Raw genomic sequence first — 15,082 nt, forward strand, 5'->3', positions numbered from 1 at the left:
CTACCCCAGATCTGGGGGCTCACAGCAGACACAACCTTGACCAGACCCTACCCCAGATCTGGGGCTCACAGCAGACACAACCTTGACCAGACCCTGCCCCATATCTGGGGGGCTCACAGCAGACACAACCTTGATTTTTGTCTCAGCACATCTGCAGGCTCCAGAGAATCATCCCTGAACTTCAAGTCCTTGGCAGCGCCTCTTAGAATGTGTCAGTACAGAGATTCATCCCACCTCCTGCCCTCACTGAGTCACTGGAATAATCTCCACCACTTGCTTTTCAAACAAGTCTCCAAAGGGAATCCAGAGAGGCTCTGTGGGGTCCACTAGGGGCTCAGGATTGGGCACTCTGTCCGACTTGCTGTTCCAGCTCCACCTTGCCCCAGGCTGACACCCGTGCTGTTCCTACTTTCCCCACACAGGAAATCTCCTTCTCAGACCCTGATCTTGGCCTTCCATCCTCTCCCATGGCTGGTAGTCACTCTGAGGCAGACTCCAGAGGAACAGCATCACCTCTTGTCTATTCTGAGGGCTTCCAAGAAAGCCCAGCTTGGTGCCAGGATAAAAGACAGAGAATTTAAGCACAGAATCCCAGACCTGTTGTTCTCTCCATCACCATGGCCAGGGGCTTGAGACCCGAGGGCTGGGGATTCCAGCAGCCAGCAAAGCCCGGGCTCTGCACACCTCCTTGGAAGCCTCCTGCATTGATGGGGCTGTGTAAGGAGTGACCCTGACTTGGAGTGATGCTGGAGATGAGGGAGGTCAGAAAAACCCCACTGTTGAGTCCAGCATGGTTCTCCATTGCTCCCTGCTCTTGGGCCCAGCATGACTACACAGCATGTGCCCAGCCAGGACATTGTGAAGACCAGAGAGCAGCCCGGGGCATGAAGGTGCCCCAACACTCCTCTTTCACACCTGCTCTTCCGCAGAGCTGCTCCCCAATCACAAATACCTCTGGCTCTTCTCTGGTTCATGTTTACAGGGCATAAGGCTGTCTTGGATCCCACCTGGCACCCAGCCCTGCATCGGGGGAGCCTGGGTCTACCTACAGCTCCTCCTGTACCTCAGGCTGTGGGAGAACAAAGCCCCTTCCCACGTCCCTCAAGCCTCCTGTGCCAGAATTGGCAAGGTGGTGGGCCTAGAGCCCGCACAGGTCATTAATTGACCTGGATTAAGAACGATGTGACCCCAGTGTCCACACTGCCTCTCTAATACCCCTGGGCTGCAACGCCCCCTTGCCTGGCTTGGACCGGGGACAAAATGCCCTCTTCCCAGAACCTGAGAATCATAGACCTCAGGACTGGAGTTAACAGTAATAAATAGGAAGAGCTTTTCCTGAGAAGGCGTGAGGCCCAGCAACCGCAGCCCTTTCCTGCACTGATTCCTGTGAGGGGTGCATTAGCAGGGGACCTGGAGACAAGAGCAGGATTGTTTGAACACTGGAAGAAAAGGAGACTTGATCGCACACTGCTTTGGAAGTCACTCTATCTTACACAAAATGGGAAAGCTTGCAAAGCCAGCCTGGCCTCCTGGTCACTTACTCTCTCCACCCCAGAGAAAACAGTATGCCCAGGCTGTTGTCCCCACCCACCCAGGAGAAGCCTCTGCCTGGGGTCCAGCATCTGAGAGGCCCCTAGCTCTGGCTGGATGCGGCCCTCTGGTGGTAATCTCACTCCAGCTCCTACAAGTTGGAAGCACAATTTTCCTCCAAGTGGGGAAAAAGGAAGGGCACCACAAGCCCACTGAAGAGGTGTTTATTTTTTAACGGCTAACAGCTCCCCCTCCATTAAAACTCATAGGACAGGCCTAAGAGTCGTTCAGAACCCACTCTTGAGTGGATGGGCTCAGTTCACACATCTAACCTTCCGAGAATAGCATCGGCTGCCCATTTTGAAATGGATTTAACTTCCCACAGTCTTCAGGAAAACCTCCGATAGGAACAGATCCTACAGCCACCTTGCAGGATATTCCCTCCGACCACTTCTACTTTGGATGTTGCTTTGGAAACTGACCCCTTGGCATCCCATAGGTGGCATGGGAGAGGGAGGAAATAGGCACAGGGCATCTATCCGATGAGTGAATTTATGTCTGGGCACTCTGCTGCCCATTCATAGAAACTGATAGTGAATGCCAAGGTCAAACCAGCTGCTGAGGCTGCCTTCTTAGCCAAAACCCACTGCTCCTTTTTAAGAAATTGAAAACGAAAAACAAACTGGGGGTTTTATTATTGTTATTATTATTTTTGGCAGGTGTTAGTTCAGTTGTTTCCACCTAATATCCTCTCTTAGCCGCATGTGTATTTATTTATAATTCCAACCCCGGTGGACTGCAGCCTTTGAGAATGAGTTTGTTACAAATAGAACTGGGTCCGTGTTGACAACTTGTTCTCCAAACCCAGGCTGTTCCCTGCTCCCTTGCTGGAAAGCCCCACCACAGAGGAGTCAAGCCAGGGGTTTAGGAGCTCCACAGGCAGAGGCTGGTGTAAGGGTGGAGCCCAAGCTGCCGTACCATCTGGTCTGTTTTAATTTAACTCTATTTAATTTGTTTTCGAAATTAAAAGTCAAATATGGTTTTTAACAGTTGTAATCCTCTTCAGCCTTGCCTTATTTTAGTCTCATTTATTAATTTAGCCAGCCAACAAATAGTTCCCAGGTGCCTGCTAGGAGTAGGCATTCTTCTAGTCAGGATCCAGCATGATGGAGCTCACCCACCAAATCCAGGACACAGACAAGGGCGCTCACGCAGCATTTCGGGTGCGAGGCGCTGGAAGAAGGGCGGAACTGCTGGAGAGGACGGAGGGTAGTAGTGGGACGGGCGGAAGTTCCTTAAAGCATGGCAAGAAAGACCTCCCTGGTACGGGGCCTTGAGCAGAACAGCAGCATGCCAACCTGCAGCTGAGGCAGAGCATCCTGATAAGAGAGAAACGCCCCCAACTGTGTGCACTCATACCTATAGCTCAGGAAAAAAAAAAAAGAGTAACGTGACTGCAATTGACTGGGCAGGGGACAGGGGTGGGAGCGGGGGCATGGGAGACATGGTTGGCAAGTCAGAAAGAAAGCCTGGAAGCAGCTGGCCTCTGAGACCAGGATAAAGCTGTTGGTTTCTACTCTAAGTGCAATTAGGAGCCCCTGATGGAGCTGACCTTTGAGGGCCACTTTGTTTCCTGTGCTAAGGATAAATGGGCCAAGGCAGGGGACTGGGGAGGCAGCCCCTGTGATAAGCCAGGAACAAGATGCTGGTGGCTGGGTTGGGAGCACAAGGTCTGGAGTCAAGGGAGTGGCTGCATCTAAACATGCCTAAGAAGGGCTGGGTGTGGGATGAAGAGACAGCAGCCAAGATGACCCAGGCCACAGATCAGAGTTTCCATTTGTTGATACAGGACAGAGTGTAGGAAAGGAAAATGGAATTCTGTTTCTGACCTTGTAGTGCACGTGCAACAGATAGTCAGGGTCAGCTCTCCGCGTACTTGCAGTGAGGATGGGAACCAAACCGGAAAGTGTTGGTGTCAAGATCCCACAGGCATGACCCCCACACAGTGAGTAGACAAAAGAAATAATGGGTGAGCAAAGTCTCCGGGCAAGTCGGTTAAGGGGAGGTACTCTGCAGGGACTGAGATGGGTTTCATGGCACACAGGATCTGGGTAAACTGTCTGGAGAGCTAAAGTCGGCCGGCACAGGCTGGGGAAGCAGAGAAAAATGTTTCTACAGAAAGCCCAATACATACCTGATCATGTATGCATAAAACTGTAACTCAGAATTCCTCGCTCCCTTACAGAAGGACAGCACTGCTTAGTGAAGCTTTGTAGAAACAAGCTCTTATGTAGTGCGAGGCCTTTAAAGTGACAATTTAACACTGCTCTCTGGCTCTCGCTTTACTCAAGAAGTCCTGGACTCATCTACACCTTATCTGGATGCTTGATAGTCCAAGACATCTCAGGAAGAACCTGCAAGCATGGGTAAAATTGGGGACTTAGTCTGACTTGCTCTTCAAGTATGATCTGTAATCTGCACTTTAAAAAGCCCCCTTTGAAGAGCCAGCAAGATGGCTTGGTGGGTAAAGACACTCTCAACCCTGACAACCCACAAAGAGGCTATCCTCTGATTGCTCATATCCCATGGTCATAAACCTAACCCACACACACAGTAAACAAATAATCATCGTATAATTTTTTTAAAACTTTAAAAACAAATAAAGGACTTTTTAAATAAGCTCCCTTCGAGTTGGCATGATGGGACAACCTTATCATCTCAGTCCCTGGGAAGCTACAGCAGGAGAACTGAAAGTTCAAGGCCAGCCTGGGCTACATAACATGACCACATCTAAGAGAGAGAGAGAGAGAGAGAGAGAGAGAGAGAGAGAGAGAGAGAGAGAGAGAGAGAGAGGGAGAATATAAAAACAAACTCAATTTCTCAGACCCAGTGACACATGAGCTGTGCTCCACGACCACCCACAAGTAAGTTATTGGGGCTCATAGCTCAGTTGCTGCACACCAGACTCCACTGCAAACTTGTTCTCAGCAACACTCAGGGATACAGCCTGCCAGGCTGTGAGTCTCTCGCTCACCCTACGCTTGCCTGATCCATCTTCCCTGGGCTTCTCTAGGGACACTGTGCTCACAGATGTGTGTTCTTTGATTTTCACTATTATTGAAGATAGCCAGCTTAGAGTAGTACATACCAAATATAATTTATGAAGAGAGACTATCACCTATGGCTAAGTTATATATTGTGGTTTTGGCTTTCTAGAATGTTCTTATTCTTATCCATCAACATGCGATTGGACTGTTCTTAACACAATGACATTTCAAAGAAAACTGAAATCAGAAAAAGTGGTAAGAAGCCAGGGCATGTGCCATCCACCAGTTGGGTACCATCAGTGTCTAGATCCTTATTGACGAGCTGGAGACATTCACAGAAAAAAGAAGGTTTGTTTCAAATCTATTGCTTTATTGCAGTTTAGGGTGGCAAACCCAAAGCATGCCGTTGCACTCAATCCCTAGAACAAGAGTCTCCAATCTGGACTGAGACAACAGGGCAGACGCTGGCCGCTTTCCCTCCTCCTTGCTGCTTTTTCAGTCAGGGGAAGGCATGCTTAGTGAATCTGCTGAGCTGGAAACAAGGCCTCTGCTAGACCTGTGGCTTGTAGCTAACCCCAAATTCTTCTGTGGGGTCAGAAGCACCTGCCTGGGGCCACTTAGCTGCGCCTTCTGCCATTCCCTCCCAAAGAGCATGGATATGAGGTGGTTTCTGCCAAAATTCCCAGCTCCTCCCCTAGTGAAGCTGTTCCTCTTTGGTGACTCTCCTCCTCACCCAGAACAATAGCAAATGCTCTCTTAACTTACGAAGATAAGTACTGAACATGTCTATTTCTCTTAAGCTCAGCTTATCAACTGGCTCAATGTCATAAGAGACAAAATGAAAAGGAAAAAAAAATGTATGTTTCTTCCAGAACCCCAGAACTAGCTGAGGAAAGTTGAAACATAAATCAAGTTGACTGAAGTAAGAAATGCTTTCTCTTTGCTCTACTAACAGTGGAAATTCAGGAGCAGAAAGCAGAACTACAGGATGTGGCCACGCCCTCCTAGGATGTTTAAAAAGCCTTCCTGTATCCTGCAGGTTGGCCTGATGAGGCTTTCACTTCCAGAAGAGGGCAGTACCCACCCAGCTTCAGCACCTTCTTTGAAGGTGCTCCAACTACATACTCTACCCTCGGAGTTAGCTCTTTTGCCTCCCCAGAAAGATTAGGGGAGCAGAAAGGGACTCAACCACAAAACCAGGAGAGAAGCCATTTCAGTATGAGGGTATCCTAGACAATGCTACCCATCTTCTCTGTATTCCCCTCAAGTTTAGGGTTTTGGATTGAGTGACTATAGCCCTTTGTTCCCTGAGGTTGCTAGGTATGAAGACCCTCCTGTAGCAGAGGACGGAAGGACGTTGCCAACCACAGCAGGAAGGCTGGGACTGTTGTTCAGTTAACATACTGGTTCCTGCCCAGGTAGGGGGTATCAGTAGACTGCACCACGGAGCCTGCCATTGTCTCCTCGAAGATGATGACCTGTGGGAAACAAGGGTTGAACTATGAGGTCTGCCCTACAGCTGGATGAGAATGCAATGAGACAGCAGGATGGGAAGAAGGGTGTGGGGATGAGGATGGAAGGAGGCAGGACGCGGTGAGTGCAGTCATCGTCACCAAGCAAAGCCGAAGAACAAGTTGGCCAGAATACCCACCCTCTCCTATTCCGTGACCAGGCTTTTCAGGGGTAGAGAAGCAGCTTGCTAGTAGGAGAACAGGGATGAGAAGAGAGTCACAAAAAAAGGGGACAGAACCTAGAAGTAGTCCCACCTTGTTGAGTCCTTTCTCTAGCCAGACACCTGGGAGGTAGAGCGTCTCCTGAGGTCCTATGTTCCAGTAGCGCCCAAGGTTTTGATCATTGACGAATACAACCCCCTTCACCCAGCCCTTGGGGAAAAAAAGGGGGAAAGACTTGATTTACTACAAATGCCCCAAAGGGAAAGTCACACCAGAAACAGATGCAGTGAGAAATCCACCATGCTCCTGAAAGACCAAAGTGAACCAACATTTGATATCCATGTAGGTCAGCCCACCCCACTGCTATGAGTCTTCCAGGCAGGGCAGTCAACCTCAGACTGTCCAGAGGAACACAAACACACACTGAGAAGTACCACAGGTGCTTCTGCTCTGAGCCCACCCCTCTGCCACAGAGAAGTTGCAGGGTTCCTATCACATGGGGCAACACAGACAGACAAGGAGGTCTCTAGGCACAGGTGTCACAGAGCACTCCACTGAAGCCAACTGGGCTCAGAGCCCCAAGAAAATGGGCGGACAGGGAAGGAAAGGGGTCCTACAAACCTCTAGCTTCAGAAATGTGTCAGAGGGGTAAATGCCCACTGACAAGGCACCCAGGAAGAAAGCAGGAAAGCTGGGCTCTTTGGGAATGAAACTCCACTTGTCCATGATGAGCCTAAGAACAGGATGTAAGCAGGGAAAGGAGGGAAGGACCATCTCACATCTGCTCCCAGACTTTCATCTAATTCCTAAAGCACATCCCTCCCCCCAGCAAGGCCAGAAGTCACATGCCTGCCAACTAGGTCATAGGATGGCAGCAAGATAGCAGGGTGGGCATTTCCCAGTCTGGAAACATAGGTTTTAGCTAGTCCCTACCCCTCACGTTAGGTATGTCACTTTGCCCTTTGGGTCTGTTTGTAACTCTGCAGAATCCAGACAGGGAGACCAAGGCACTCCTGGCTCTTGCTACATATTAGCTATGACCTCATATACCCGACTCTCAGGTACCCACCTCTGCAAGAACGACTTTGTCATATCCAGGCTGTAGATTTTGAAGTTTTTCAGAGGATTATTATCCAGATAAAGATTTCCAATTAAACCTGGAGAGAGTGGGCAAAGAAAGATGAGCAAGCCCCCAGTCAGGAGAAAGGCGGCAAAGCTGCAGTCAGGGCATGTGCAGACAATCCAGGAATGATGAAACAAGGATTTTCCTAAAGCAGATACTGCCTAAGGAACTTTGCACTTGGACTAAAGCCTCTCTTGAGATGTCTAAAAGTGGCAATGAGCAAGAACACTGTTTGTCAAGCCCTAGATCTGACATAAAGAGCAGGGCACCCAAGGACAGAGACAAAGCTGAGGTGTCAGGGTGTGACATCTGGCTTCTGATGTGACTAAATGGTAACAAAGAGCCTAATTTTGTGGATCATGAGAGTCTCAGAGTAGAAGACCTGGTCAATCAGCCAGAACTCTCAATACAACCTAAGGTTAAAGACATCTAAATGGTGAAGATATGATAAAATCACAGCTGTGTCCAGCAGTAAGCACCTGCATACGGGAAGTGCGGCTGCTCAGCACCTGAATGGTGGAGACAGCTGGTCCCTGAGCAGGCTCCATAGCAGGGACTAGTGTGTGAGCTCAGGGAAGGTCTGTGATCTGCAAACACTGAACTGGCCAAGAGGGCGGGATTCTACAGATGATCGGGGCACACTCAATTAAGACCCCAGGGAAATAAAGACTGGAGAGTCTGACAGGTCTTCCTAACTCCAGAACAACCAAAGAGGTAAGATGGCTCTAGAAAAGGAAGACTAAGCAAGGTGCTAAGGCCTGTGGAGAAATACTGAAAACGGTTGTGGGTGTAGGATGGCAGCCTAGATGCTGCTACTTTGGTATGTGGATAGTGCTAGATGGGACTATAATAATGAATCTGAGGCTCTTCTGGAGAGGAAGCTCCAAGGGCTGAGGCCAAATCACTTTCTGGACATGTACATTCTCTGACCAGGAAAGAGAGGTGAAAGCTTCCTCCACCACAAACGCAGATGGAGGAAGAGAAATGGAATTTCCTCAACTCCTCGTCATAGAAAGATCTTACTTTAACTTAGTTCCCTCCGTAAACTGCACTGGAAACTACTCCCATATAAACAGACAGGGAAAAGAAAGGGACTAAAGGTCTAATGATTCAGAAAGCCAGGGACACGGGCAAGTGTCCTGGAGGGATACTCATGGAGGGGCGTGAAAGCAAACTGCAGTGTGTTCATTGCGTGTCTAGCTTCCCCCTGAGCCCAGAGCATTGCCTATGAGTGTTCCTGAGAGAAATGAGAACAGAAATCCAGTGTGAAGACCCAGGAATGTAGGTATATTATATTCTTTCATGGACTCCAGCATACTCCCATTCCTTGCTCCTTACCTACAGCCTTGCAAACAGAGAGGCCACGTCCACCAAAGCAGATTTCAGTACAAGGACTGAGAGGCCAGCTCATGGCTTATGGAGCCTCTTCCAGGGGTACACAAACTATCCAGTTATGAAGCACTAAAGAGAAAGTGGCCAAATCCTCCTGATGCATTAACCAGGACTTGCGTGCAGGTAAAGCAGGCACCATCTCCCTTCATAAAACCTCGACAAGCCAGCTGTCTTGCCGTGGCATCCTCAGTCCACCTCCCTGCATTAGGCCTCCACAAACCACCTCCCTAAAAGGGGCCCAATGGCCTGTTAATGTGCTCCATGGCGAACAGATAGACAAGCCTGAGGAGTGATGATAGCTTTGCTCCTGGTCTATAGTAGGACCCACCTTTTCGCTGAGTGTCAATATTATCCCCATAGTTGACTCGCCCACGATTTTCCACCAAGATCCTCAGCATGGTGTGACCCTGTCAGGAACACAGTAGCCAGTTATCACTGCCTGATAGCCCAGCTATACTTGGGGGTCTCTGTGTCCCTATCATTCTCTATGCTCTGAGAATGGGAGTGAGAGCTCCAACTGGTCAGAAAGCTAGGTGTGCCCTCCTCTTTCCAGTTCTTAATTAAGGAGCTTCCTGGCTTCCTGGTCTTCCTCTTTGACTCCTACTGAGTTTGCTAGCCATCACCCAGCTCCCTGGAATAACAAACCTGGGTCAAAGGGATAGTAATCTTCGTTGTTTTATAGTCCAAGAATCCTATGGATACCCTGTTCAAAAAGACCTGCCAAAGTGAGCAGATGAAAGTCATGGTCAACAGGAGGGAGAAACGAGGAGCCTCTGCGAAACAATAAAACAAGTGCCGTTGTGGGGACTTATGAAGGTGCTGGATGGGTATGGAGGGAAGTGAGCACCACAGTTACGGGGAAGAACTGTGTAATCTGCAGCTAGTGGGGAGAGACAACCACTGGCAACAGCTGGTTCTGAAGGCAGAGGATAAGGTACGTATTGCCATGCTTTATCACTACAAAGTGCTGGGAATTCAGAGGAGATGCTCCTACCTGCCCCCTGTCACGCACAAGGCCACTGAGGACTCCAGATGAAAAGATGGTGGTCTCGTACAGGATATACCCAAAGGCCTGCCCATTACCGTTGTTTACTGGCAGGTTCTCCATGTTGATGGGAGTCTCAGACTGGACTGGCTACATAACAAGACACAAGAAGGCACAGGAGCCAGGCTGCTCCTAAGTAAAGTCTTCACATAGGCAGCAAGAACACCAGGGACAGGATACAAGGTTTCTCTAATGTCTTTTCTCTGTTCCATCTTCTTACTAGCTTAAACTCATGGCTCTAATATTAGAGTCACAGAAATAAGGTCAGCAGGAAAAGGCAGATCACACTAGAGTCCTGTAATCTACTAGAATCCTAAAGCCACTATCATTTCTGCATCACAAAAGAATGAACTACTGCAGGTGCCCTCTTCCTTCTCCTGGGGGAAGAATCATCCCTTCCTCCACTCCTCGTTCTATTCGTGACCTAGGCCTACCCAGAGGCTTAAGAAGGGGGCAACAAGTTCAAGCTTTTCTCTTCCTTCCCAATTCCCACTCCAGCACCACTGTATTCTCTTTGCTCAGGTCCCTGGTTGCGAAGAGACCTCAATGCCAGAGTGGCTTTGCTCATCCTGGAACCCCACTTGGAAAGGACCTGGTCCTATCTTCTTGATAACTATCCCTGATGGCCAGCCTGCAGCACTTACGTCATCCAAGAGCAGGATAGCATCCCACAGTGAGAGGTAGAAAGATGGCCTCATTGGCTCATAGATCATCTTAAGAGTAAGTTCAGGTGGAGGAGGTGGAGGGATACCTGCAACAGAAACCATGGCCTGTGGCCTTCCCTTAAAGACTCAATCCTCACCGTCTCCTCCAGCCTCATAGCCACAGCTCAATGCACTCCTTTCATTTTAACAGCAATATTAACCACTGGCCCTATTCAGGGTTGGAACTACTCTAGAACACAAGGCGTCGACAAGGGCAGGGTTTCCTCATGTCTTCATATGTCATAAATAGGCTTAGTATTTGTCAAATACAAGGGGCACACCATGGTGAAAATAGTCTCTCAAACTTTCTTTGTCTAGAATGTTTGCTTGTTTTTTGTTTGTTTGTTTGTTTGTTTGTTTGTTTGTTTTTGGCAGTGCTCAGGGTGCAACACAGGGCCTTACACAAGCTGGGCAATAGTTCTACTGAGCTACATTCCTAGTAGTTTCAAGTATTCTTTTTTTTTCTTCTTCTTATTATTATTACAAATTTTCACCTCCTCCCCTCCTTCCATTTCCTTCCCCCTCCCGCACTCCCCCTCTGCTTCCCTTTCCAGTCCAAAGAGCAGTCAGGGTTCCCTGCCCTGTGGGAAGCCCAAGGTCCTCCCCCATCCATCCAGGTCTAGGAAGGTGAGCATCCAAACAGACTAGATTCCCACAAAGCCATGGATCAGCTGGAGTTGAGGTAGGATAGCAAGACGGCAGAAACTCCAAGGCTCTGGGCAAGAGCATGGATCCAAGTGGATGTTTGAAACTGTTGCCTGTTTGTACCTGAGAAGGTTCCAAAGAGGTTTCGAAGCTTGGTGTATTTGGCAGTATAATCTCCAGCCTCTGTCAATACAGCATCATAGTCTGCAAAACAGCCATTGACCTTTCACAGTCTCTCCTGTCCCCAGAACAGTGCAAAGGGATGAAGAAAAAGAGAAGAAAGGAGGAGAAACTGGGTTGGGGGAACAGAGTTCTCAAACCAGCAATTTTGAAGAAAAGCAGCTTTATTATGAAGTAGGGGGGCCAACGTCAAACCTTCTCAAGGGCCTGAGAAAGGGGAAGTCTATCCCTACCCCCTATCACTCTAGATTTGCCTCCCTTCCCTTGGTCTCCCAAGAGCTCCCTCAACGAAGCAAGGTGTTCACAGGTACCTACTGCTCTAGAAGTTTTGAAGTGATAGTCAGTCGAAGCCTATATCTTCCCTGGACATTATATAACCAAAATCATGAAAGGAGACAGAAACTCTTTCTAAAGGACTCTCCATCAAAAGAGTCAATCCTATAAACACTGGGGAGGAACAGGAAGAACCAGTTGGGATACTTGCCATAGCTGGTGACATCAGCCTTGTAGTCATTAAAATGCATGGCTCCATTAATGAAGCCAAAATTTGTGCCTCCGTGGAACATGTACAAGTTGATGGAGGAGCCGGCTTTGATGATAGCAGACACTGTTTGCAAGACCTCTTCAAGGAGAACAAAAAGGAGGGATGTTTAGAATGGGTCAGAGCACAAGGGAAGGCCCACATCCCAATTCCCTCACATCCCAATTCTCTCCAGGTCCATTTCATCACTGGCTCATTCAGTTTTCCATGGACAATAGGTAGCCAGTAGGCTGTTTCTACACTACCAGCCGGAATGTTACCCAGTGGCTACTCTGCCCCAAGGAAATGCAAAAAAGATGGGTCCCCATTATACAATAGTCCTGACTATATCCCTAAGTCCTCTCTTAACTAGGAAATGAGCCAAGGATATGCTAAGAGAGTATCCAACAACAAAATAAAAGGTCAATTAATAGATATTTGTATGATATATACAGTAAATGCAAACTCATTACTGACCTAGTGAACTGGAAAAACTTTTAAAAAACCATTTTAATACTCAGTACTGATATATCTGCAGAAAATGAGTACTTTCATATAATAATGACCTGTAGGCTACTTTATGAAGGGGAGTGGTAAATACATATATTTAAACTGCACTGTTGTAGCAGTTTTCATATGGAAATATAGACCAACTATACAAAACTAGATGTTCAAGGATGCTCACTTAAGTAGTATTCAATTAACGAATCCCCAAACTAAGCAACCATCAGTAAGGAACTGGGTCACTAAATGGTGGTTTAGTCATCAACACAACAGATCTCTTTAAGTTCTTTAAGAGAGTGATGTCCAATTACCCCAAGTATTCCGACATTCAGCAGTATAGGATGGTGTGCATGTGGGGCTGGGTGAGTGTGGATGGATGTGAAGATCTTATCAATCTGTCTCTAGCTCTGTCTGGAGAAATGATTGGTATGTACTCAAGGATTTTTATTTCTTCCTTAAACTTTCCTATAGTTCTTAGATATTTGTAATAAGTATACTACTTTTCTAATTACAAAAACACAGAAAAGCAATGATGAAAGTCCTACTGTTATTTCAAGTCAAGACTCTGAAATACCAAGAGCTGAGTATGAACACAAATGATTCCATGATCCAAGCATCCTCGAACTCCATACACAATGCCAAGGAATGGAAAATATTCTTGCTCAGGGTCAACACACATACTAGATACAGGCAAAATAAAGCACTCACCAGAGGAATCCAAGATATTGTGGGAGCCACCCCATGAGTCAAACCACCCTGTCCAGTACTCCATCACCATCTTTGGTTGAATCCCCTAGGTACCACAAAATGAGAATTAGGAAGGTTGGCTAGTCCAAAGGGAGAGAGGGGCACCCTTCTTGGAAGGAACCCCAGTACCTTTGTCCTCCCTGGCCATCTACCCCTTGCCTGAGAGACTTGTAGGTGCACAGCACAGATGAAGATCATTCACTCACCAGGCATGGCCTCACCACCTGCTGGTATAATGTAGAAGTGGCTACCAGAGTTGATGTTTAATGTGATTTTGAGAGGGCATGATGGGTGCTAGCAAGAAGATGCAAGTCTATGCTCAAACTAAGACTTCATCAGAATTTGCCAACTACCCTGGATGCCCTTTCCAACATTGGTTGGATTTCATTATGGCTCAGGACAACATTTGCCAACCTTCTACCAGGGAAGAAGAATGTCCTATTCTGGATGAGTACATTCGAAAGCCACACTGTGGATGCAGACAAGCCAAAATTACTGCTTCCCTGTATCTGGAAGTCAGCAGGCTTCAGGATGAGTCTTCTTTTAATTCTGATTTAAACAACAGTTTATAGAACTAAACCAGAGCATCAGGTCTTGACAGAGCTGCTACTCATGGTGCAAGCTCTATGGTGCAACACTCTGGGTCCATACGTCCCCTAGGATACTGATCAAGTCTTAATTGTTACTTCAGAACACTGAAGTGACATCTGCTTTCTCCAAGCATATGGAGACCATCTGGGGACTATGATTGGTTCCACCATGTTTGCAAAAGCTGAAAACACCTAGGCAGGTGTAAAAGACTCATTTGCTAAGATTTTATGCTCTGGGCCAGGAAGCATTCCTCATTTATTCAGTGACAGCTGATTAAGTATCCTCTCTCATGGGCTGGCCTGACATTTGAAACTGCATAAAAAGGAACAGAACATGTTCCAGAGAGATAGGGTATACTTAATAGTCCATGGTATAGAAGGCACCACTTATCCCTGAGTAAAATCCAGCATAGCCACAGGTTTGTTTGTTTGTTTTAGCAAGGAGTCGCTTTGCTTTTCTTTACAAACTGTCTACATCCCAAGATATGCCATACTATGCATACATTTCAGTCACCCCAAAGGGAAAAGCAGCCGAAGTCCTAAATTCCAGCAACCTTTAGTGCCAACTGTGGATTTGTTTGCTTAGGGCCTTCTCTGGTGCAGGGAAGGAGTGAGTGCACAGAATGGACTAAGCTGTCTCATTGCAGAATGTGGTGCGCCCAACCCTAAGCTGACTGTCTTCTGGGTGCCTTATCCATTTTCTGTCTCCTTGCTTGACCACGAATAGCAGTAGCAGTAACAGTAGCTGGCACCTAGGCTCACTGGAAGAATCAGATCAAATGATGTGTATAAACCTGTGGTATATAGGAAGTACTCAAAAAATCTCTATCACAAATCATCTTCCTCACCGGGCATACACACGAGGACTAATGAACACCCCAGAGTTAACCAGTACTGGAGTCTCTAGTGTCCATTCAATGAAGCCCTTTAGACAAAGCCCTTTATTTAAGCAACAGCAGATGTCATGGACTATACAAGAAAGTACAAGAAAGTGCCATTATGCTGATAGGACAGCCAGCCCGATGGCACTGGCATGGCAGGTTTCCTAGGGACCAACACAGACACTCCTTCCATTACCAGAGGTGAGGTACTTTTCAAACATTACCTTGTTCAAGTCAAGGTTCTTATTATATCTACTCAAGTAAAGGAAAAAAGAGAAATACAGAGGAGCCAAACAATGTGTCCAAAGTCCCACAATAGGTGGTCAAATGGGTCCTAAGCAGCTCCCGGAATCTGTACTTCCCTTGGCAGCACTCAGATGCAACTCTGCTTCTCCACTTGGAGACAACATCTCGTGATTCTCTCTTCCCATGTAGATTACAGACTCTTAAAGACAGAGGCCCTGTAATCAGTCATGAAGGAAGACAGCCCAGGCACCCCTA

General features: G+C 47.5%; 2 protein-coding genes across 7 annotated transcripts in view; one reads left to right on the forward strand and one right to left on the reverse strand.

Annotated features, from left to right (window-relative positions):
- Positions 1-15,082, forward strand: part of B3gat1 (beta-1,3-glucuronyltransferase 1) — a 57,183-nt gene that overhangs the window by 25,213 nt on the left and 16,888 nt on the right. For 3 of the 6 annotated variants that reach the window (XM_026779242.1, XM_005346964.3, XM_013346266.2), the window contains one exon: positions 423-3,008. The exons of 2 other annotated variants lie outside the window; for them this stretch is intronic. The gene's annotated coding sequence lies outside the window, so the exon portion shown is untranslated. Of the gene's footprint in view, positions 1-422; positions 3,009-15,082 lie in introns of those variants that run through there. One more of the 6 variants, XM_013346265.2, reaches the window with a different exon arrangement.
- Positions 4,380-15,082, reverse strand: part of Glb1l2 (galactosidase beta 1 like 2) — a 41,452-nt gene continuing 30,749 nt past the window's right edge. The window contains exons 9-19 of the mRNA XM_026779239.1: positions 13,072-13,156; positions 11,824-11,961; positions 11,283-11,363; positions 10,455-10,561; positions 9,760-9,900; positions 9,411-9,482; positions 9,094-9,172; positions 7,320-7,407; positions 6,872-6,983; positions 6,344-6,460; positions 4,380-6,055 (exon numbers count right to left, since the gene is read on the reverse strand). Of these exons, the coding sequence (XP_026635040.1) occupies positions 5,969-6,055; positions 6,344-6,460; positions 6,872-6,983; positions 7,320-7,407; positions 9,094-9,172; positions 9,411-9,482; positions 9,760-9,900; positions 10,455-10,561; positions 11,283-11,363; positions 11,824-11,961; positions 13,072-13,156 (1,107 nt within the window). The 3' untranslated portion in view covers positions 4,380-5,968. The remainder of the gene's footprint in view (positions 6,056-6,343; positions 6,461-6,871; positions 6,984-7,319; positions 7,408-9,093; positions 9,173-9,410; positions 9,483-9,759; positions 9,901-10,454; positions 10,562-11,282; positions 11,364-11,823; positions 11,962-13,071; positions 13,157-15,082) is intronic.

This window comes from Microtus ochrogaster, chromosome 5 (genome assembly GCF_000317375.1).
Source record: "Microtus ochrogaster isolate Prairie Vole_2 chromosome 5, MicOch1.0, whole genome shotgun sequence".
Taxonomy (NCBI): domain Eukaryota; kingdom Metazoa; phylum Chordata; class Mammalia; order Rodentia; family Cricetidae; genus Microtus; species Microtus ochrogaster.